Consider the following 24,208-nt stretch of genomic DNA (forward strand, 5'->3'; position numbering starts at 1 on the left):
GATTTCTGCTCTGCTGCCTTTTCTTCTTGCAGTACCTCACTGCTCTACCACACCCAGAGAGAAGGCACAGGCTTGTGCTTGAAAAAATCATGACCAAACTTAAACTCCAACATTACTGTCTGGACTATTTCAGACTAGTCCAAAAAGGATAAGTAATACCTGTAACTGTACTCACGAGGCTTTACACAAACCTTTGTTCCAGCTCCAAAGGTGAGCCTGTTCCAGTCAGCACCCACAGCACCAAAGGCCATTACACAAATGGTCTCATCTACCCATAACAAGCAAGCCATTCATGTGGCTGGCCAAGGCCCTTGCCAGCAACACACAGGTCGCACTTTCCCAAGGACATGCAGACCTCAAGTTGAGATTTGCTCCAACCAACCAAGCCCTCATTAAATACTGCACCCAGGGAAATCTCAGAGCCTGCATGGGGAGAGAAGGGATTTCAGATTGGCAAAGGTGAAGTGAAAACATGGAAACGGAACAACATCTGTCGCAAGATTCACATATGGAACACCTAGGGAAAGCTCCACACTCACTTGGTAGGACGGACAGCCTGGTTCCTGAGCCAAAGGTCAGTTTGTCGCTGCTGTAGTGACACAGCATTTCCTCCAACCACAAAAAACCCAGCTTGCTTTCCCATCACAAAGGCAAATACCCACCAAGGCGCAAGGATGCCAGTTTGACGGTGCCAAGGGAAGGAAAGAACCAGGCACGTAAGGGAGATTAGGTGCCATAGCAAACTGCAGGGAGGCCAGGGCATTGGGATATGGGGGAAAACCACGTCCTTACTATGCCTGGAGAATAGCCCAGTTGCATTTCCAAAGTTCTTCCCCCCACACACAAATCAATGAAGAACATGGCAAAAGGGAAGCCGCTCTGTTTTTCAGTGTAATTTGCTGCTTACCTGGAACAACCAAAAGCACAGTTCCTTTTCCAAAAGTGACTTTGCCCTCAGTGTATGCACTGTGGCACATCTCATTACAAAAATGTCTCTGCCAGCCCAGCATATGATCTCAAGCACAAAGCACCTGGACTCAGTCCACAGAAGAAAACCCTGACTCAACAGACTCAAGTGTAGAGCCACTACCTGCAATAAAGGAAAATCCATTCCCTAGTTCACTTGCACTTTTCAGAGGAGCATTCACTATCACCTTTGGTACTTGTTAAGGCTCACAAGTAAAAAATCTCACCTATAGTAATGCTTGCGCAGGATCAAGGGGAACATGTGTGTGGCACTGCTTCTGTGCACAAAGCATGTGGAAAACTATCATGCTGGGCAATCCATGCTTTTCAGAGGCAGCTGTTTGATGACAGGAGTGTTGTTTCTGTCCCAAACCAAAGTCTGTCCTGATGGAAAGCTCGTGACAGGTAGCTCTGCAGCTGCAAGTGCACAAGGTTTGAGAACTGCTGCAGACTGAGGCACATTCAGATAGCAGCTCATTACCAGCACTGCAGGAGCTGAGAAAAATGCATTTGGTCAGCAACTACACAAGTTTTAAAAAAGAAAAAGCCAAGGCAAATCAGGTCCTTGTAGCTTCCTTTGCTACAAAGTGCTACTGTTAGCTCAGTGCTTGTACTCGTGATGTTTTACACTCAGTGACATTCCATCACTGAACCTCATCTTTCTAGCTACTGCTATATACACGTACTGTTTATACTCACACAAAACCTCATTTAATACTACTCTTAGGGCAGTTTCAGAGCCTGCATGGGGAGAGTAGTCATTCAGCTCAGTAAAGGTGAAGTTAAAGGATGGAAATGGAACAACATCTGTAGCAAGAGTCCCATATGGAAAAACTACAGAAAGCTCCACACTCACTTGGTTGGATGGACAGCCTGGCCCCTGAGCCAAATGTCAGCTTGTTGGTTCCATAGTCACACAGCACTTCCTCCCATTACAAAAAGCCCAGCTCTCTTTGCCATCACAAATAGAAATCCCCACCAAGGCACAAGAAAACCAGTCTGACAGTTTGTAGTCCCTGGATCTTCAGAGTTTTATGAGCATCAGGCACACCTGCCTCATCAGAGACTGCTTGCTGGCCACTACTAGAATCCTTGTCCTGCTCCCAGAAGTGACCTTGCTATTAAGCACCAGCATTCATAAAGTGCTTCCCACTCACCTCAGCACCAAAGGCCATTACACAAATGCTGTCATATCCCCATAACAAGGAAGCCCTTTGAGTGGCAGGCAGAGACCCTTCCCAGCAACACACGAGTCACCCTTTCCCAAGGGCATGCAGACCTCAAGTTGAGGCTTGCTCCAACCACCCTTAACCTCCAACCTCATTAAATACTTCACTCAGGGCAGTCTCAGAGCCTGCAAGGGGAGAGAAGGCATTTCAGTTCTCCAAAGGTGAAGTTAAAGGACTTGAATGGAACAACATCTGTAGCAAGAGTCCCATATGGAACACCTATGGAAAGCTCCACACTCACTTGGTTGGACGGACAGCCTGGTCCCTGAGACAAAGGTCACCTTGTAGTTTTCATAGTCACACAGCATTTCCTCCCATTACAAAAATCCCAGCCAGCCCTCACTGGAGAAGCTGCACCTCTCCCCACTCCATGCTTCTTTGTCCTGACAAACCTTCTGCTGGTCAACAGCTTGTGGGACAGGAAGGGAAATCTGAGGAATATGGGTCCAGCTGAGCTCAGCTCAGGAAGGCCCATAAACACCCAAGGGGCTGTCAGAGCCAGCCTGACAGTCTTTCTTCAACAGAACAGAGTCCAGCTACCCAGTGCTGTGCTAGAGACAGACATCTGACCTACCCCAAGTTTCACAGGTAGGCATGTCCATGGCATAAATTCTGTTTCTCTGATCATGTCAATTTAGCACTCTCTTCTTTTCATATGAAAGCAATAAAGGAGCAATATTACTTGAAACATGAGGGTATTGCTCAGCAGAACTTTTGACAAAACCATACTCATATAGCACTCGTCTTTAAAAGAAAAAATTGAGAATATAAAGATGAATGTAATTTTAATAATATAAAAATTCAACATCGGCCAGATAGTGCTTAATCTTAATTAAGATAGGCTTAATACTTACTTGATTTTACTCTTAGCTGAGCTCTACTTACAAAGGTGAATTTGTATCCATGTATATTCACACAGTATTTGCCTTATCAAGAAAAACTGTGTAGGTGTTTTCTCCCCTCCAGTAGCTTATTAGCTCCTGAGCTGTGTTTTTTGGCTTGGCCTTTTTATTAAAACTCATTGTTCATATGTAAATTCTGTGAGAATATTAGTCTAAATCTCCCTTCACAATTTTCTTAATTAGCCATTTCTTTCTGCTTTGAGACAGTGTTCTCAGTAAAGACACAAACTGCAGTTCCCAAAAATAAACTTAGACAAGGTTCTGAAGAATGGAAATAAAAGGCAGCTTTTGGAGATTTCTGGAAACATAGTGCTGAAGAAAATGATTATGTGGTGTAAGACTCCTTTCTTCAGGTATAAAGCTGTAACTGATTGATTTGTTTATTCTCTTAGAATAAAAATAAACATCTAGCATTTGATCCTTTGGAATGAATATTATCTCTCTCTCCTCCAGAGAGGACAATGGATATTTGTAGAGGCTGACCAGAAAAATATTCCATTTATTGCTCTAAAACCTGTATTAAACTCATTTTGAGTATTTGCAAATGAAATAAAGGTTTTATCTCTCAATAAGACATAAAAAGTGAAAAGTGTACTCTCTTGTAAGACTTTCCCATTCCTTCCAAACACCTATTTAGCTTCATAATGAGTTTTGTCCCTGATGCAAGGTCAGTCTTGACTTTTAATCATGCACAAAAGGAAAAAACAATGGAATTTTAATATCAATATCACAGAAATGGGAATTTAGCTTTCCTACCCCTACTCATTTAGGTTGGGTTTCTACCTACCAGGTTTCACCACCAGCTGTGTTCCACTTCCAAAGGTGACTTTCCAGTTGGATACTGAAGTCACACAGTGACACATCCACTAACAAAAATGTCATACAACTTTTAGTCCAGATAAGTATATGCAAAAGCCAGTAACTGGGAAAACATGTATCACCATTAGCACATACCTCTGACTCATCTCTGTCTCCTGCAAGGTTTCATGTCAATACTTTTTATGGGTCAAGAAAAATGAAGTGCTCTGAACATGGGATGCTTTGGAATAGTCAGGAAAAAAAATAATGTACCTAGCACTCTCTTTATGACAGTAAATCTTAATTACATGGTTTCTAAACTGTGCCTTGGAAAAGAGAGAGAAACACTATCAGAAACATTTAACTCCACTGTCCTGAATGGTTTTGCAAGGGAAGATGTAAATGAGAAGTAAGGATAAATGTCTAGGGAGGCAGAACTTCCCCAGCCTCTTCTACCTCTATTAATGCATATCAAATCACTTGTAAATATACATATATATATTTGTTGTTGTTTGTTTGTTTGTGTTTTTGTTGCAATGATTGCAAGATGCAATACTGAAGAATATTCCTCCTTTTGACACCACCTCAGAATATAAACTGTATATTAAATGGGATCTGAATCAAGTCAAGTCTGTAGCTGAAATCACCTACATTTTGTAATGGTGACCCCTTACTAAAAAAATCTTGGTTTTCTTCCCATCACTTTCTACATTTCACTTTTCATTACCAATATTTCCCTCCCCAAACACACAGTATTTTCCAGTTTTTTGGAAGAGTGAAATGCTTGTCACAGAATTCAGCAGAAGAATGATTTCTCAACTATGAATCTAAGGCAAAATATATCAAAAATACCATTTTGATCACAAATCAGGATTTATTACAATTATTTAGCCTGACCACTATATAACACAAGAAAGAAAACAAAGTGCAAGATTCCTACAGTATCTGAGATTCTCACTATAGAAAAAAATGAAAACAATGACACCCTACAGATCAACATTATGTACCAATAAATTGAGCTGGGTACATTTCCACAAGAGTTTCAGAGCAAGTGAAACTGGTCCTTCAAAATGTATTTTAATGTCCTTAAGTAAATTTGATCACCTTCATCCACTGAATCTGGGCCCCCAGGCCTTTGACCAGCTTCCAGAAGAATACCTTAAGCATTTTAATTTCTTATGGGAAAAATGTGGTTCTTACAATAAACTCCTTAATAACACTGTGTATCCGTCTTATAATTTACATTCAACTTTCAATTTATCTCCCCTTACACTTTATCTTCACAACCAGATAGATCTCTATATCTTGAACACCATGAAGAAAAAAAAACTACCGTCACCACCAAAAAAAAAAAAAAGTGTTGCTAATTAGACCCTACTTACTTTTTGTCATAACCAATCATGTCCCCTGCCCAAATGCCTGCTTTCAACCTCCTGTAATTTCACTGCCCAAGAATCTTCTGAATAAGAATAAATAAATAAATAAATAAAATAAAACCAGCTCTGAAGTTTGATTCTAAGAATTTCTCAGCTAAAAACATCTTAGTCCCATGACCTTACTGTAAAGAGAAAGTTGTGATTTAAAAAAAAAAAAAAAAAAGGCTAAAGTCATATGTAGAAAAAATATTTTCTGGGAAATGCCTTTTGGGCTGTTTTTTTCCTTTACCCCTCAGATACTTTCTTTGAACTAAAACTGCAAACTGGATTTATTTTTTTTCCTATTTATGAATCATTGTTCTTTTCCTTTTTTCTAGTAAGTGAACAAAAAGTTCAATTTACTTTAAAGATTTTTGGTATACCTGCATATTATTTGTCTGCCTCTCAACAGAAGCATAAGTGATCATCTTGTCACTGTGTTTCAATTGACAATGAAGTCAATAAACCTAACAGAACTAGATCACATTTATGATTTACATTTCTGAACACATGCAGGATATATCTGAATTCATCAGATGAGTGTGCAATGCTCTGTAAGAAGATATCTATGACCAAGACACAAGAACATTTTTGTATCCATCTCCACTGAAGACACAGGAGTTGAACCGTATGGACTCTGGGTGGATCTGGGATTTGCTGAAACCATACAGTCTAAGATTAGTATTTTTACCTGAAGACTTACTTGGAAGCACAGACATGCGAGTTCCTCCACCAAAAGTGAACTTTCCATAAGTACCAAGTACACTGTGATAAGGTGCTTTACATAAACTGTTACTGGAAGAGTTTAACAGATTCCCAATCACCACTGAATGACAGAATTAGATGTTGCAATGCCAAAATCCTTAGGAGCCAATATAAAGCAAAATGTCTTTCTGTGCTGATGACTGTATCCTCCAAAGTTTACTCTAGCAGGTTAAATATATGCTAAACCACATCTTATCACAAACATCAGAAAATAATACTTTGATGTCCACATTAGTACACATTTGGGGGCTGTAAAAATAAAATAGGTTTAAGTTTCTGTGTTTCTCCCAATTGAGATATTTCAAATGAGACATGGATATAAAAAAAGAGGACAGCATTTAGCATGTAACATTTCCATGCAACCATTATTTTACCAATTTATTAATTTTAAAAAATTAAAAATTGTCTTAATTGTTTGACACCCACCACCCTTATAAGACAGTATATGTTGGAAGACCGTGGGGCCATACGAAAAATCAAAATTGAGAGGTTTTTCAGTCTTAAGGATACTTAGCAAAACAGACATGAGATTCCCTAAAGACAGGATTTCCAAACAAATTAAATGAAAAAAAAAAATGGAGGTGAAATTAGTAAAATTAGTTTGATATAAGAAGCTGAATCATGGAAAAAGAAGCTGGCCTGTTAATGTTTGTGTATGACATTCTTTATTTCTTGTTTACTTGGTATTATAAAAATGCTTACTCATTGGCCAAATATTACTGCCCCCAAATTTCATATTCATATAGACAGCAAGTGCTTTATACAAATAATCCATATATATATATATTCCTTTTAACTCTCCTTCTCCTACCTAAATGCAACTGAGAGTATTAAAGGATGACATCCATAGTTTATTACTGAATGTGACTCATGGCTTGACTGAAGAGATGACCCTCATGACTAAAGACATTGTCCTTCATCTCTTTAGTTATGTTGTTAATAATAGTCTTCATGCTATTTGTATCTAAAGAATTTACATATAACAATAGTGTTGTTGTTTTTTGTTTGTTTGTTTTTGTTTTGTTTAAAGTGCCTGTAAATGTCTTCCTTTCTTTTCTTTCCCCTCTAAATGGGAAACTAATTTATTTCACAAAGGAATAATAATCTCTCTGTTTTATATATACATTTACTTTCAAACCTCTACAATCCATTACTTCACGAGGAAAAGGAAACTGTTTTTACCATCACTGTATTTCCAATTCCGAAGGTGAATGTAATGTTAATTTTCTTGATAATAGTTTACATAGTGCTGTGCTTTGGATCTGTGATGAAAATAGTACTGAGAACAAAACCATATTTTAGTCGTTGTCAAGCCAATTAGTCAAGGACTTTACTTCTCATACTGCCCTGCCAGCATACAAGAAGCTGTGAGGGGACACAGCCAGGTCAGCTGACACTAACTGACCAAATGGATATTCCATACCATATAGCATCATGCTCAGCAATAAAAGCTGGGGAGAAAGAAAGTGGGGGCCTATACTTGGGAGATATACTTGGGGAGCAACAACATTTGGAGTGACTGATGGCATTCATCTTCCCAAGAAACCATTCCATATGATGAGCCCTGCTTTCCTGGAAACGGCTGATCTGCCTGCTGATAAGAAGTAGTGAATGAACTTCTTGTTTTGCTGTACTTGTATGAACAGCTTTTGCTTTACTTCTTAAACTGTCTTTTATCTCAGTCCATAAGTTTTCTCACTATTACCTTTCTGATTCTCTCCCTATCCAATGGACGGGGAATGAACAAGCAGCTGTGTGATACATATGCCTGCTGGGGTTAAACCACAGCAGTGAATTACCTGTTGCAGAGAGAACTCAGAACCATGGTACATGCAATAACACAAGCTTTAATGAATTCAATAAACTCAATTTCTACTGGTACCTCATTTGCTGTCAAGCATACTCAGATCAATTCTGGCTTAAAATTGCTCCCTGTGAACTTGCTTCTACTTCTCTTCAAGGATTGTTCCTTATCAAATCAGACAGACAGGAATAGACTCACTCAGGCACGCTGTTAAAGACTAATAATTAATAAATTCATAATAACCTTAGATATTTCAGTGCTTTTTAAATCATTTTTAAATTAATACCTAATTAAGTATTCACATGTCATTCACTGTTTCTATTCTGGAAACTCAGATTAAAACGATAACCCCCAAAATTAGTTAAACTATATGGGGAACTAGTACTGAATTGGACTTCTTCTTTGGCCTACATATATGTACATTTGTATACATGCAATCCTCAGAAACACAGGCACTTGCTTTCTAAAGCCTTGGGCATTTCTTTTAGGCTTACATGGCTTTAATTTAGGTGCATTCCTCCTCTGAATTTAAGCTCCAGGTTGCCACATCCAAAGTTACAACCACAGAGCTTTACAAAATCCTGACCATGGAAAGCTTTTGATCTGGGACAGAATTTCTGCAATGCTCTTTTCACTTCTAACTGTAAAACTAGTAAAAATTTAATTTGAAAAGTCTTTTCCACCCCAATCCCTCATTGACCACTCCTCCTAGCCTTCACATAGTACAAAGAAACTGAGACTCTGGACTACATGTTCAAGGAAATTTTATGTCCTGAGACAGACCAGCAACATATCCTAAGCATCTGAGTTATCATTTAGTACAGATGTACTAGTGTGTATCTGTAATTAGTGGAAAGACACAGGCAATTCTCAAGCACAGTTCTCGTCTTAAAAAACAAACAACCAAAAACAAACAAACAAACAAACAAACAAAAAATAACCCTCTAAAACCTAACAAAAATATAAACAGAGAAAAAAAAAAAACTCAAAATCCAGTGATAAAGATAGAAGCAAAAGTCAGCTTGGGTTAGTAGATTTGATCTTGAATGCTTGGTACTAAAGGGACTAAACCTAGTCTCTCAAGTCAATTTCAAAATGAGCATTCACTTGTTCTTCATCAAGAAAATCGCTTCAAGAAATTATTCTTAAATCACTAAATGACAAAGCTCCTCACAGCACCATGAAGATCTGTTTTTGAGATTTTTATTTCTGGCACTTACTTGGAAGAACAGTCAGCCTTGTCCCCTCTCCAAAACTGAGTGTTTCATAGGCACGTATGGAGTTACACTGTGACAAAGAGCTTTACCAAAGATTCTGGCAGTAGCTGTTGACACAGAGGAGGGGTTCTTTTTGTTAGTTTTTAAAGCTTTGATGTGTATACACAGATCTCTTGGGGGTTTCTTCTCAAGCTTTCTAGATCAAAACCCTAAAAATCCTCATAACAATTCACTACTTTGCTATTTTACCCCTCTGTGGTGTGCTGTGGGATTCTATCTCACCAGCCCAGTTCTTATATATCATAGAAAAGACTGTAGCTGCATCTTTCTATGATAATTGTTCTAACTTCTACAATTGCTGTTAACTGTAGTCTTGAAGGTGGGAAAAAAAAAAAAAAACAAAAAAGTGCGGGAATGGAAGATTTTCTATAGCTCTTTCTCCATCCACCTCAGTTAGTGAATATCCCCTCCTACGCCAACCTGCTACACTGAGACAACTTGTACTTAAACTATCTAATGTCTTCATCTAATACAAACTAAACATAATGATGTTTCTTCGTTATTTTTTTTTCAGATGCCCATGATTCCCCTGACCAAAATGATGACCAAGCCTTAAGAATGCATTACTCTCTCAGATGTGAATCTGTCTTTGTTCTCTCATTCCCAAGTTTGGGGGCTGGTATTTCTTCCATTATCTTCCTTTATAACTGAAATTATAAACAGACAGTCTACAGTGGAATGTTTTCAGACAACTCTGTATTCCAACATGGTTTGTTTTTTCCTCTTCCAATCTTAGAAGAGATTTTGTCTCAAAGCTAAGCAAGTAGCCACTTACAGCATTCCCCCTGCAATGAACCACCTCAAAATGCCTCTCAAAACTCAGGTTAAAAAAACTATGGAAGTCATCCAATTCCATCCAAACTGTCCAGTGGTTACCCTGGAAGGATCAGATCCTTGACAAAAATTAAGTTGGTATTTGCAATGTTTTTGCTCCTGTAGAAAATTTTGCAAAAAGTAATTTGGGTTAAACAAACAAGCAAATAAACAAACAAACAAAAACAAACAAACAAACAAACAAAAACACAACAGACTAATGCATCTAATTATTTTTTAACTCTCGTGCACTAGTTCTAGTCTTTTCAAATTGCTGATGGACAGAAAAGAAGCATCCTAGGAAAAAAATTCAAAAATAGAGTCTCTTCACAAATATTATTTCATATTTCTCCCCAGAAACAAACCTTCCTACTCTGTGCTTCTCTCTGTAAACAGGCAGTAACTTTCAAGCCCTTTCTAGTGTGTGAAGAGAATGGCATCCATGATCAGCACTTCCACGGTCAGAAAGGAGTCCTGAATGTACAGGATCAAATCAGACTGAAAACACATGGTTTTGTAGCAATAATCTCAGTTCTTAAAAAAAAATATATATATATAAATATATATATATATTTATACATATATATTGCCCACAGCTGGCTAGTTTTATTTTAATTTTAATGCACATGGAATAAGAATATGATACATTTGGAGTATATCCATATTTTTGCGGGATTTTTTCCTCCATTTCTTCTTATCTGACTGTACCTCCTGTTTTGAATATCTGAATATCACATCTGAAGAGATGCTTCATCACTATAGTAATCAAGAGCTTTGCAAAGTACCTACTGTGAATGGGATTTTATTCATGAGATTTATTTTACTTCACAAAACTGACTGCTGTATATGGCAGAAAAGTGATTTGTGCTCCTGGCATTTTCACAGAATCACAGAATCACAGAATTGGAGGAGTTGGGAGGGACCTCGAGAGATCATCGGGTCCAACCCCCCTGCCAAAGCAGGTTCCTTAGAGCAGGCTGCCCAGGTAGGCGGCCAGACAGGCCTTGAATATCTCCAGAGAAGGAGACTCTACAACCTTCCTGGCAGCCTGTTCCAGTGCTCCATCACCCTCACCTTGAAGAAGTTCTTTCACATGTTGGTGCAGAACTTCCTGTGCTCAATTTTGTGTCCATTACCCCTTGTCCTGTCCCCACAAACCACTGAAAAGGGGTTGGCCAAATTCTTTTGTCTCACACAGACACACAACATTTTATTCCATGTTTGAGAATTTTAAATGGGAGTGAGGCCCTTGGAAATTACATCCTCATTTTTCTATAGACAAAAATGAGCAGCTTACCTCTTGAGCTTGCACATTTAGACATATTCCATGCACAAATATGATCTTATCAATTTTCATACAGTAGTTCAGCCCTTTACAAAAGTGTGATGTGCATGCTCTTCTGAAATTTAAGAGGTTTTCATTGCAGTTAATACTTTGATGTGATAATGAAAGATTAAAATTTATGATAATTTTAACTTTAAAGCAACTTGACTATCATACATGGGAATGGAATATTAGAAGCCTTGAAAAATCCCTTAAAATGAATAGGATATAAAAGCAGATATTCCTTTGTCTACTGAGAAAGACCAACCAGTATAACAGTGGTGAAATAAATTAATCTTTCAGTAACTTTGCTAAGATAGGTGAATACCTGTAGATCTTCTTTGGGGGAAGGAAAAAATATATATTTTTCTGAAATTGTTACTTTTTTCATGAATGCACACTTCTTATAAAATAATTTTCTTTCTGTACCACAGTCCACAGAGAAGAAAAACATTTTAAACAGTTATAGATCAGTGTATAATAACTGAGCATCCTTTCCAGAATAGCTTAGCCAGTCAGTTCCACTCTAGCCACACACTGCAGTCTCAAGCATATTTACATGCATCAAATGAAATGAAAAAAAAAAAAAATAGAACCAGCAGCTCATCAGATGTTTTTCTTGGGTAGCAAGCACAGCAGAGTTTGTTTTTACTCAGCATTGTACTAGTTGAATTGAAGAGTAAGTGTGGTTTCTATGCCAGCAGTACCTTCCCTTCCAAATTTTAGTGCCACAGTGTTTTAAAAATACAAATATCACTTCTTTCATTTTTTTTCTCTGTAAGATAATCACTGCACAATTTGCATTAATTAATATTGCTCAAATTGTAACTTTACTGCTGGGAAACCTCTGTGTCTATCCATGCAAAAATGATTTATGTATGAAATGGCTATGTTTCCAATCTGTATTGTATGTGCAACACCTACTGAAGTCAAAGTCTCAAAGGTGGGAAGGAAATATTGTCCATATCCTTATAGAATGAAGAGCGGTAGATCAAATACCTCAGAAGTTTTAAGCATCTTCCCCAGAGTTCCAAATGCACAAACTTGTTATACAAATAGAAACTCTCCCACTGATGCTAGTATAAAATATAGAATCATAGAATATCCCATGTTGGAAGGGACCCATAAGGATCATCAAGTCCAACTCCTGGCACCGCACAGGTTTGCCCAAAATTTTAAACCATATGACTAAGTGCACAGTCCAATCGCTTTTTAAATTCAGACAGGCTTGGTGAAGTGACTACTTCACTGGTTCCAGTGTGCAACCACCCTTTCGGTGAAGAACCTCTTCCTGATATCCAGCCTAAACTTCCCCTGCCTCAGCTTAACACCATTCTCATGGGTCCTATCACTGGTGTTTACAGAGAATAGGTCACCTGCCTCTCCACTCCCCCTCGCAAGGAAGCTGTAGACTGCGATGAGGTCTCCCCTCAGCCTCCTCTTCTCCAGGCTGAACAGGCCCAGTGACCTCAGCCACTCCTCATAATGAATCTTCCCCTCTAGGCCCTTCACCATCTTCGTCGCCCTCCTCTGAACACTCTCCAACAGTTTAATGTCCTTTTTGTCCTGTGGTGCCCAGAACTGCACACAGTACTCAAGGTGAGGCTGCACCAGCACAGAGTAGAGCGGGACAATCACCTCCCTCGACCGACTAGCAATGCTGTGCTTGATGAACCCCAGGATACAGTTCACCCTCCTGGCTGCCAGGGCACACTGCTGGCTCATATTCAATTTGCTGTCAACCACAACCCCCAGATCCCTCTCTGCAGAGCTGCTCTCCAGCATCTCGTTGCCCAGTCTGTATGTAAAGCCAGGGTTGCTCCGTCCCTGGTTCAGGACCCGGCACTTGCTTCTGTTAAACTTCATGCAGTTGGTGATGGCCCAGTTCTCCAGTCTGTTCAGATCTCTCTGCAAGGCCTTTCCACCCTCATCCAAGTCCATAACTCCTCCACGTTTGGTGTCGTCAGCAAATTTGCTCAGAACACCTAGTCCTACATCCAAATCATTTATAAAAACATTGAAGAGGACTGGCCCTAAAATGGAGCCTTGACAGACCCCACTAGTGACCATCCACCAGCCAGATGTGGCCCCATTTACCACAACCCTTTGAGCCCTGCCCGTCAGCCAATTGCTCACCCATCGTATGATGTTTTTGTTAAGTTGTATGCTGGACATTTTGTCCAGTAGGATCCTATGGGAAACCGTGTCAAAAGCCTTGCTGAAGTCCAAAAAGATCACATCAGCTGGTTTCCCTTGATCAACTAGATGGATGATCTTATCATAAAAGGAAATAAAATTTGTTAGGCAGGACCTACCCCTCATGAACCCATATCGGCTGGGACCAATGACCACATTGTCCCCCAGGTGTGCCTCAATAACTTCAAGAATCATCATCTTCATAATTTTACCAGGCACTGACGTGAGACTGACAGGCCTGTAATTTCTAGGGTTTTCTTTCTTACCCTTCTTGAAAATTGGCACAACATTTGCCAGCTTCCAGTCTACTGGGACCTCTCCAGATTCCCAAGAGTGTTGAAAAAATAATTGAGAGAAATAGAAGAGAATTAGAAACAAAAACAGTCCCATTCTGTCTTTATGCTTAAGTCATTTCATTTTCCTCCTAGTTCCTGCAGCGTTTGGGTACATAACAAATTCTAAAGAATTTATCTACCTCATTTCACACCCAGTGGAAACCAAACGATATGTCATTTTACTCGAATCACATAGCAAATGACCACTTCTAAGACCAGTCATTTAACAGCCTCCTAACCCATGACTGAGTGTACCCATTTACATTTGTTCAGGAGCATAACTTCCAGAGAGAGTCTCACACCTCAATATAGTCATTACTGTGATTGTAGTATACCTAATGAAGCAAAGGGTCCCAATGTATGACACACCGAATTCTCGAAGAATAAAGGGCCACCCAAATAAAAAATCTCTTTTGCAATGGAGGAATCTTAATCCTTCAAATCCCAGTAAAATACAGAAAATGTTTTATTTTTGACACAGGTTTGTAGCATACAAAGTACCTTGATAACAGCAAATAGACTTACATGTTTCAAGAAACGGACAGGTCCATAGGCAGGACTTTAATGGAACTGAAGTGTCTGGGTCCTTCCATAGTGAGAAACTTTCCATAGTACAGAAGACCACAACATTCAAAGGAGAAAAGGGCTTCACCAGGACAACACAGCTCCTTGGTGCATCTCATCCACAGCCTTCCTAGCTGCAACAAATTATACTGTAATTTCTTCATCACAGGGCAACAGACATTATGGCATTTCAAATTACTCCATATTGTTATTATTCTATTCATTTACTGAAGCCAGAGAACTCCATTTCTTTCTGTGTCAGTCTTCTTCCTTGTTTAGCAAGACATCCATATCTTTGAAAGGCCTTAACCTGCTTTAGCCATAACAGATTTTCAGGGAACAAACTCATCCCTTAATCCCAACAACACATCTTTCTACCAGCTGGAATACTCTGACTGCTGAGTTTGGGTTGTTGTTGCTTTTTTTGTTTATTTATTTGTTTGTTAAAAAATCTTACAGCGCAAAGCCTTCCCCCCTCTCCCCCCCCCAAGTACTAACTTATTTCAAGAGTAGTTATACAAGCTTTTTTTTTTATTATACTCCATTTCCTTTGTTTTCTGACTTTTATGTATAACTATTTTAATTTGCACATGAGAATAAAGCATCTTTGAATCTCAGTTCAGTTATTCATCTTTTTTTCACGTGTGCCTTTCTGACACTGGGCTTTCTAAAGCCTGTATATCATACAACAAGAAGTTTCATCTGCACCTGTTGGCAATCAAAAAAATGCAAAGTCAAAGCAAATTAATTTAATCATGTGCAGAGGTAACAGTTCGTATTTTTCAGTTCGTTTGTTTGGTTTTGCTTTTTGTATGTTTTGTTTTGTTTGTTTCTTTTGTTTCTTTTTCTTTTTGACCTATTTATTAGAATTCATCAAGTATAAGATGTTGTAAGAAAAATAAACACTTTAACCAGCAGGTAGCAGGAGAGATCAAGGAAAGAAATTCATCTTATTTCAATGCACCTAATTTTATCAGAAGCTTCTTAATATTTCAGATCATACAGGACAGATTATTACCAGCAGAATCCAGGGTTCTTTCTCTAACATTTTTAATGCTATATAAGACAACATAAAGATTTAGTTGTAGAAAAGTAATTTAATGTTTATCAGTTTTATGCGGTTCTGTATTATTTAAAATGATAGCAAAAGAACAATTAGCTTATATTCTCTGTATCTGTAAACACTTAAAATATCTATAAAATATGTCAAAAAGTGAAATAAAAATAGCTTTACCATCTCAATTTCAAAGTCCAAATGAAAAAGGATAGACTGGTGGAATTCAACCCACTCCCTCAAAAAAGTCATTTGGGATTTTTTTGCCTCATTCTCAAGCATTTTATTTACTTTTAACATCTTAAAAATCCTAGATATACACTGTATTTTTCTTTGAGAACCCTTTAAAATATATGTATAGTCTATATTCCAAAAGCAACTCCTCTTGCACAGGAGAATAGGAGAATACAAGCACATACAATAATAATCACATAGCTCTTATATACTGTTGGGTTTTGCAGTTGGAAAAAAAAAAAAAAAAAAAAAAAAAAAAAAAAAACAGCAAACAACTTTCCTCTCTTTTAACAAGAAATTACTGAAAGAAACAAAGAAACTCCAATTCAGGCTGAAATGCTGTGCATGTAAGCAGCTTAAAGACCTGCTTTAAGTCCCACTCTAGCCCTACCTAGTGTGAAAAAATGACAGTGGGACATCATATGCAAAACAAACAAACAAACAAACAAACAAGGTTTTCTGCAAAGGTAAGACTGAGGCTTGTTCATGGCACTGAGTTGTGTGCTCGAAAGGGGTTCAAATAGGCATTTCTTCTTCTTTTTTCATATGACTGGAGTAAATATTTGTGTTGAAGCAGCTTACTGCAAGATACAAAGTTCCATGCATTGTTTGAGGTTGATCTAAGTGTGTTTCTCTGCAGCCTGAGTACAAATATGTTGATGCTGTCCCTGAATTTCTCCCTTTCTGTGACATTTTTGCTGGCTCTAAGAAAGCCAAGGCACAAAAGAAATCAGACTGGGAGTCCTTTCTTGTGCTCCAAGAGCCTTTCTGACTATGAAGCTTTACCATCTTTTGAGTTGTGTAACAAGATGAAACCTAGGAGACATCTAAAGCACCTTGCATAGGGGGTTCCCATACTTTTCTGTAGTAATGAGAAATGTACAGAGTGGAGGTGTAAACACCCTTCTCCCCACATATAACTAGAAATATGAGAGAAAATGCAAAATATTCTCATTGCTATTCAGGTTTTCTAGCTGTACATGACACTGTCCCATTTGGTCATTCGGAAATATATTTATTTAGGGTGCATTTATTGTCCCCTACCACAGGAGAGAGCTATCATCATTTTGACATGCTCAGCAAGAAAGGACATACAGGTGTTAGACAGTATACTTTACATTTTCTGTTGTTTTTTTTTTTTTTTTCATCTGAGTTTGAACCTCTGACTTCTGTCTGACTATCTAATTTAATGAGCAATCAAATCTTTATTTTGAGAGAGACTGAAAGCCCTTTGCATCTTTTTTTTTTTTCTAGAATTACTGCATCCATTAAATTAACAATAATCTTGCACTGAGCACAGAGGTGAGCATCCTTCTCTCCAGACTGAGCTCACAAAAACATTTATGCTCATATTTACCTTTAGTGTCATGAATTGTCATGCAGAGCAGGATTCTTCTGGTGTGTTTCTTCTAGCTGTAACCCAACTGTTTGCCAGACTACAGTCAGTGGAGGGAAACAATTCCTAAGTAGTTTAGAGAGGCATGAATAATGTGCTAGAACTATTTCTATATACAAATGTGAAACATTTTTCTTCTGTGATAGACGAGGAAAAAAGTTAACATTTGTAGATATGAGCCTCTGTAGCCTTTGCAGATATAACAATTTGTTTTGATGCAGCTTTCTATGCTGCAACTTCATCTCTTTTCTAAAAGTGTCATTCTGTCTCTTGGTACTGTTAAGAGGGAGAGAGAAGGAGAAATGCAGGTAAACAGCTTGCTTTGGATAAGAAGAAAACAGATCATTAACATCTTTTTGTTTCTTCCCTTTTTCTAGAGAAAAAGGTTCCAATTTGGTCTGTGGGTGGCAAGCAGAAAGTTTCATAGAGCAATGCAATTAATGACAGAAAATGGAAGAAAAAAATCCCTTGCTGACATGTAGCAGAGAAGAAGAGAAAACACTTCTGAGCAATCATTTCAAATGAATTGTGTAGAAGTTCACTAGCAAAGGGCTTGCCTTATTAGTTTTCATTGCTTTGGTGGTTTTTTTATTTCATATTATGGTATTTTATGGTATTTTATTTTATTTTATTTTATTTTATTAACGGAATATTTCCCAAGGAAGGAAACCACAGCTACTTTCAAACTTACCTAGGAAGCCATGCCCTATGCCATTTTCACCACAATGAACGTCTAGAGCTTATAGCATACTTCAGCTATAGCTTTAGTTATTACGGACACACTGTTGTTTGGTATAACTGAATGAACACCTTCCATTTTCTTAAGTCCGTGTTAAAAGGAGAAAGGATGTGAATCAAAAACTTTAAATAAAATAAAACAAAAATCACAATAGCTCAGAAGAGGTGAGGAAATACACACTGCAAGCCACTAAGATCCCTAGCCTGAAACGTGCATGACCTTTACCTACAAAGAGGAAAATTCCCTAGCTCGCTGACATAGGTACCTCTGTTGTGTGACTTAGCATTACCCAGACCTATATGTGAGATCTTTAGTGCCTGAGGTGAGAATGCGGAGTAATGCACCATTGCAAATAGCCATGAGCATTAATGTCAATCAAAGAAAGAAAGAGGGAAGACCACAGACTCTCTATCTTGAATAAATGCATTTGCATAAGTAGGAAGATACTATTTCCAGGCTTTAACACTGGGTAGACAGAGAACATTGGAGAGTCTTAAGAGCAAGCTTTCATTTTGAGTGAATGGCTCTCTGGAGGTTGTACTTATTCTAAACCAGCAGTGGTGTTGGGAGCAATTTCATATACCCAGGCCTGATTCATGTTTGAATAATACTCCATTAGACAAAACCTGTGTAGTCAGATGGAGAGGAGGGAAAGGTCAAACCACATCATTACTCACAATTTTTGCACCATTTTCTGTGCTGTCCATATGATCATTTATAACTCTGAATAGCTACTAGCCTTAACCTGGGCTGAACATGTTTTCCCATATGCACATTGTCATGGCTTGGGCTGGGATAGAATTAATTTTCTTCATAGAGGCTTGTATGATGCTGTTTTGGATTTTATTTTTTATTTTTTATTTTTGAAAATAGTGGTGATAGCTCACCAATGCTTTAATTATTGCTGTGCAATGCTTGCATGTAGTCAAGGAATTTTCTGCTTCTGGTACCACCCAGTCAGCAAGGAGATAAGGAATGCACAAGAAGCTGGGAGGAGACACACACGACAGCTGACCCAAACTGGCCAAAGGGATATCCCATACCATAACTAGACCTAGACAGCTTCTGAGAGGGGACATGGTCCTGATAAAAGATCCAGAATAATCTACCTAGAAGTAGATTCATAGAAGTTTAAGAGCTGAAGAGGAATTGTGTGTCTGCATATATATCTGCTTCTTCCACCTGTATTGTGTGTTATAATAAGGTATTGCTTTTCCCATTATCTTTCTTCTCTATACAATGGCTGGTGCCAGAATTCTTCATTGGGTACAGATACCTCTCTTTTCCTCAAGGGCAGATAAAACAGTTAAAGTAGTTAAAGGAGTTATAGCATTTTAAGCAGTTTTTTCCCTTTTTCTCTTTTGTCCCCAGTTAATGTAAGCCATCACAGTCTACTTCTTCCCAAAGGAAGCTAATTCCTTCCTTCCAGAAGAAGGCCAATATTTTTTATTTTTTTTTTCTCCAGAGGAAATGAGAAAAACAGGTTGCACCAGGTTTTACTACAGTAGGGTAGCTGGGTTGCCTCTGATTGTCTTCAATATCCACCCTTGGAACCATGTCTCAGAAACATCATACTGGACAGCTGTGACTCAGTCCTCTTATTTCATGTAGTCTGACCTGAAAAGCAGTCTCAGGGGAGTTATAGGCCTGGTCACTAGTCTAGATTACTCCAATGAAAGCTAACTGTAGTCACAGTGCTTGAGTGATAGACTGTGGTAAAAATCTGAGGGACAAGTACTTCCACCTCACAATTCACAGAGCTGGAGGTTCAAATCATCATCTCAAAGACAGAAGTTTCTCTCCATTTGACCGAGACCTAGATAATAGGTTCTTGGGCAACTGATATTTTGGAAGAATAGTGAGGGGATAAGTGTTCCCCTCTGATCAACACTGTGCCAGTGGTGCAGAGAAATATGAGATAACTGACTACAGAAGTATCACACAGGTCATGTATGTCTTCATGATGGAAATGAGGGCTCTGGTGTCCTGTAACTTTATGAATAGGTATTTAAAACAATAGTGACAGATGTCTTCATCTGGCTGATATATTTCTGTATGAATGAGTGCTATGTCACTCAGTAGTTAGACATCTGTAGATCCCATTCTTTGCTTGTGCACTGCTGCAAGATTTTCATTCAGTCGAAGTTCTCAGACACAACCAAACACAACCCAGAAAAATTACATTCCTTGATCTGCACAGAGAACCAGAAACAGTATTCCCAGTCATATCCTTGCCTGAGAGATTGCGAAAATGTATGATGTGGAGTGCAACACAAAAATGTAGAGGGTATCATCAGAAAATCAGGATAAAAATATGAACAAGCAAGTGTTTCTATTTTACATTATGGGGGTGGAATGGATTTTAATATAATTTTTTTTAAATGACTGTTTTTGGATTTACTGTGCAAACTTCACTCATCTTCTGGGTAGGGTGAGGGTCTTCATCTAGGGGTTTGCAATTAACCTGACAAGGGTTAATTAAATGGACTTTCTTATGCACTTTTTGTAGAGTCTGTCTTGAAGCTAGCAGTAACTCAGGCAGTATCTGAAAAATGTCATTTTCTCTTCAGGATGTGGTTAACTTGTTTTTCGAAACGAGAGGGAGTTCGCCTTGCATCTTGCAAGTTAGTCATAGGTGTTAACCACAGCATCCTGCCCGTTGCTTCTGAGAGTAAGATGAATTGGGGAATGTGTGTGTTGTGGATCTTTTTGACTAATAATCAAGTTGCTGTAGAAACTGTATCACTCCATCAAACCATCATACGTTATTTCCTGTTGGTCCCTTCCTAGTATTAATGAGTGGGAAAAAAAGAAACATGCTCTCATCTCTTCTGATACCTATATTTTTCTTCCTCATGCTCCTATCAACCTGCTTCTTCATTGATTTTTCCTTAGGCATATGTCTTTCTTTGCTGTGATCCAGAATATCATGCTGAGTTCTCTTTAAAGTGATCTGAAAGACAAAATGTCATTCAAATCCCCTAAATCTAAGATTCATGTCCCCTTCTGTATCTCTTTAATGAGTCAAGGAGCCCCTCCACTTCCCTGTGCAAACCCTAGAAAAGACAAATTCAGTCAACAGTAAATTTAGATTATGAACAATGCATTTCTAATCTCACTGGTCATTAGAACTGGATTTCAGCAATCTCTCTTACAAATTCAGATGAAAAAGCAAGCACAAACCACAGCATTTTGGTGTAATAAAATTTTATTTTGATAATCGCTACAGTGATATAAAATGCAGATGTCATACACTTTGCAGAAAAGATAAAAATTAAATAAAGAAATGTAAATGAAAATGTTACTACAGTTGAACATCATCTGGTTGAAGTGCATCCCTTCAGATCCAATGCAGCTCTTCTCATCTATACTAGAAAATTATGGTTATTAAAGATATCTTAAAATATATATATATAAATAACATCCACTGTGCCTCTCAGAAGTAAAATATCAGTTCTACAGAATAATGCAACATTGCTGTAAAAAGGTATTTTTAAAAGTTCATATATCGATAGTGAGGTTTCAATTTTTTTTTCAAAACTATCAAAGCATGTTGGATGCTTCCATGCAAAGGATAGAAAAGTGGAAGGATCAATTTCTACTTAGCTGACAGATGAGGAAAAATACTTTCCTCTGCTCACAGAAAACAAGAAATAGCAAAAGCAATTACAACTCTAAAAATTACATAAACTATCCAGGCAGGAGTCCACACTCAGAAATGTCTTAAGGAGATGGTGCTGTGCTGTGTTCTAGATGGTTGTTGTCAACAGATTTAACATCATCTCTTCAAATTGTACTGCTGGTAGCTGCTCTCTCCTGCTGTTTCTCAGCTTTCTTCTGCCTTGATACCTCTTTGCCTGACAAAGAAGAGTACGTTTTAAATTATTTTTAATGCATATAGGTGCCATTATATTTAATGAAATGTGCCGTTGTTTGATTACTGTTAGATCAAGATAGGTAGATTTACAAAGCTTAATCTGGATAGTCTTTTGTGACACTTTTGGTTATATTAATTTAAAAATTCTCCCTCCTCCTCTTTCCTGCTACCTCTTCACATGACTGTGTTTTGGAAGCCTGGCTTTTGATTCCTTATTCATCTTGATTTTTCTCTAGCCATCATGTTCTGCCAGATGAAATAGTCATTAAGATATTTCTTAAGCATTTCTGATAAAACCTGAGATGTTCTGTCAAAGCAAGCTTGCTGCAAAGTAAATCTGGGGACCAGCAACCTAGAACTGAGCTATGGATTCATGAAAAGGCTGTGGTTTTTTGGTTGGTTGGTTTTGTTGTTGTTGTTTGCTTGTTTGTTTGTTGTTTGCTTGTTTCCATAAACCTACAGCATTTATTAATGGAAACAGGAGTAGATGAACAGATGTCACTCCTTGTGGGGTTTGAGAAGTACACAAAGACAAGTAGTCATTACTGGCACGTACTTCCAATTTTTCCACAGATGAAACAATGTATTTCCTTACCTCAGAAAAGAAACAACTTGATGCTCATGAGTGTATTGAAGGCAATACTTTTTGCCAGCAGGACTCGTAAACCCAACACAGCCATGGACAGCATGTTTGTTTTCTCTGTTTTGATATCTCCTTAGTGAGAGAGAAAAGATAGGAGAGATCATGATCTAGAGTGGGATGTCATGACATTGGTGGAAAGTGAAAAAAAAAAATACAGGCAATAGTGTCAAGGAGAGAAATGGCTGTAAAAGAAAAGATGACAGAGAAACATGGCAACAACAAAGGCGGAGAGTATCTGTCAATATTGGATTTTCATAGAATCATAGAATGGTTTGTATTGGAAGGGACCTTAAAGATCATAAAACCCCAACCCACGTGCTAGATCAGGTTGGCCAAGGCCCCATCCAGCCTGGTCTTGAACACCTACAGGGATGGGCCATCCACAACTTCTCTTGGCAACATTTTCCAGTGCCTCACTACTCTTACAGTGAAGAACTTCCACCTAATGTCTAAAACTAAAATAGGATAGATTTAGATGAGACCATTCCCCCCTGTCCTATCATTATCTACCTGAATAAAGAGTCCTTCTCCATACTTTTTATAAGACCCCTTTAAGTACTGAAAGGTCACAATAAGGTCACCCTAGAGCCTTCTCTTCTGCAGACTAAACATCCTCATCTCTCTCAGCCTTTCTTCGTAGGAGAGGTGCTCCAGCCCTCTGATCATATTTGTGGCCCTCCTCTGGACTTGCTCTACAAGTCTACATCTTCCTTAATGCTGGGGGCCCCAGAACTGGATACGTACTCCAGGTACTCATGAGGGCAAAGTAGAGGGTGGCAATCACCTCCCTCGACCTGCTGGCCACTCCTCTTTTGATACAGCCCAGGATGCAGTTAGCCTTCTGGGCTGCAAGCGCGCACTGCTGGCTCATGTTGAACCTTTCATCCACCAGAACCCTTAAGTCTCTCTCCTCAGGGCTGCTCTCAATGACTTCTTCTCCCAGTCTGTACTCCTGTCTGGGATTGCACTGGCCCAGGTGCAGCACCTTGCACTTGGACTTGTTAAACCTCATTAGGTTATCATGGGCCCACTTCTCAAGCTTGTCCAAGTCCCTTTGGATGGAATCTCTTCCTTCTGTTGTATGAACCATTCCACAAAGCTTGGTGTCATCTGCAAACTTGCTGAGGATGCACTCAATACTATCATCTATGTCATTGATGAAGATGTTAAATAGCACCAGTCCCAAGACACACTTGTGAGGGACACCGCTCATCACCGGCCTCCACCTGGACATAGAGCCATTGACCACTGTTTTTTTCCCTCCTGATACTTAGTAACTATAACAAAAATTGTCTTTTACTAAAATAGTTACCCAGAAAAAGCAGGTTATGTTTAATGAATACAATGAATACATGGTATTCTGATTTCTCTGTCCCTGAGAAAATACATTTCCATGCTTTTATCCCCAACATAGTAACATAACTTTATAATCCCTTTAGTTAACTAACCTTTTGAAGAGATGTCTGTGGTGTTGCAAACATTTGCTGTTATTGGTTCTTCCACCACCTTTTCTATAGCATGATAAAGAAAAGACAGCATAAACAAAATCTGACTTGTAAGAAGGATTAAAGACAGTGTTCATATTACTTTTCCCACAGAATCAGGTGAGTGATACAGTCTGAGGCTAAGCAGGCAGGTCACTAATATTAATTTGAGGAAAACAAATCTCAGTACAGTTGGACGAAACAAATTTTTGACTTGCTTTGTTTTTACTTTTTTTGAATGAGCTGCATAATGGGAAAAGCAATGCAAAAATGTAAAAAGTTGTTTAAGAAAAAAATGTTTTTTTTTACTTTTTGTTGGTTTTAGAAAAGCTATTCTAAACTGTATTCTAGAAAGTTTCTGCTATATGTTGAAGTATTTAGTCATAAGTTAAT

At 38.3% G+C, this 24,208-nt stretch overlaps 2 protein-coding genes across 2 annotated transcripts in view; both read right to left on the reverse strand.

The window, feature by feature from the left end:
• The window catches only part of LOC116498355 (M1-specific T cell receptor alpha chain-like), a 318,814-nt gene that overhangs the window by 51,974 nt on the left and 242,632 nt on the right, over window positions 1-24,208 (reverse strand). The window lies entirely within an intron of this gene.
• The window catches only part of LOC116498345 (M1-specific T cell receptor alpha chain-like), a 234,806-nt gene continuing 231,609 nt past the window's right edge, over window positions 21,012-24,208 (reverse strand). Inside the window, exons 6-8 of the mRNA XM_032202580.1 lie at window positions 23,780-23,842; window positions 22,284-22,403; window positions 21,012-21,668 (exon numbers count right to left, since the gene is read on the reverse strand). Coding sequence (XP_032058471.1) covers window positions 22,285-22,403; window positions 23,780-23,842 — 182 coding nt within the window. The 3' untranslated portion in view covers window positions 21,012-21,668; window position 22,284. The remainder of the gene's footprint in view (window positions 21,669-22,283; window positions 22,404-23,779; window positions 23,843-24,208) is intronic.

Source organism: Aythya fuligula, chromosome 24 (genome assembly GCF_009819795.1).
Source record: "Aythya fuligula isolate bAytFul2 chromosome 24, bAytFul2.pri, whole genome shotgun sequence".
NCBI lineage: Eukaryota > Metazoa > Chordata > Aves > Anseriformes > Anatidae > Aythya > Aythya fuligula.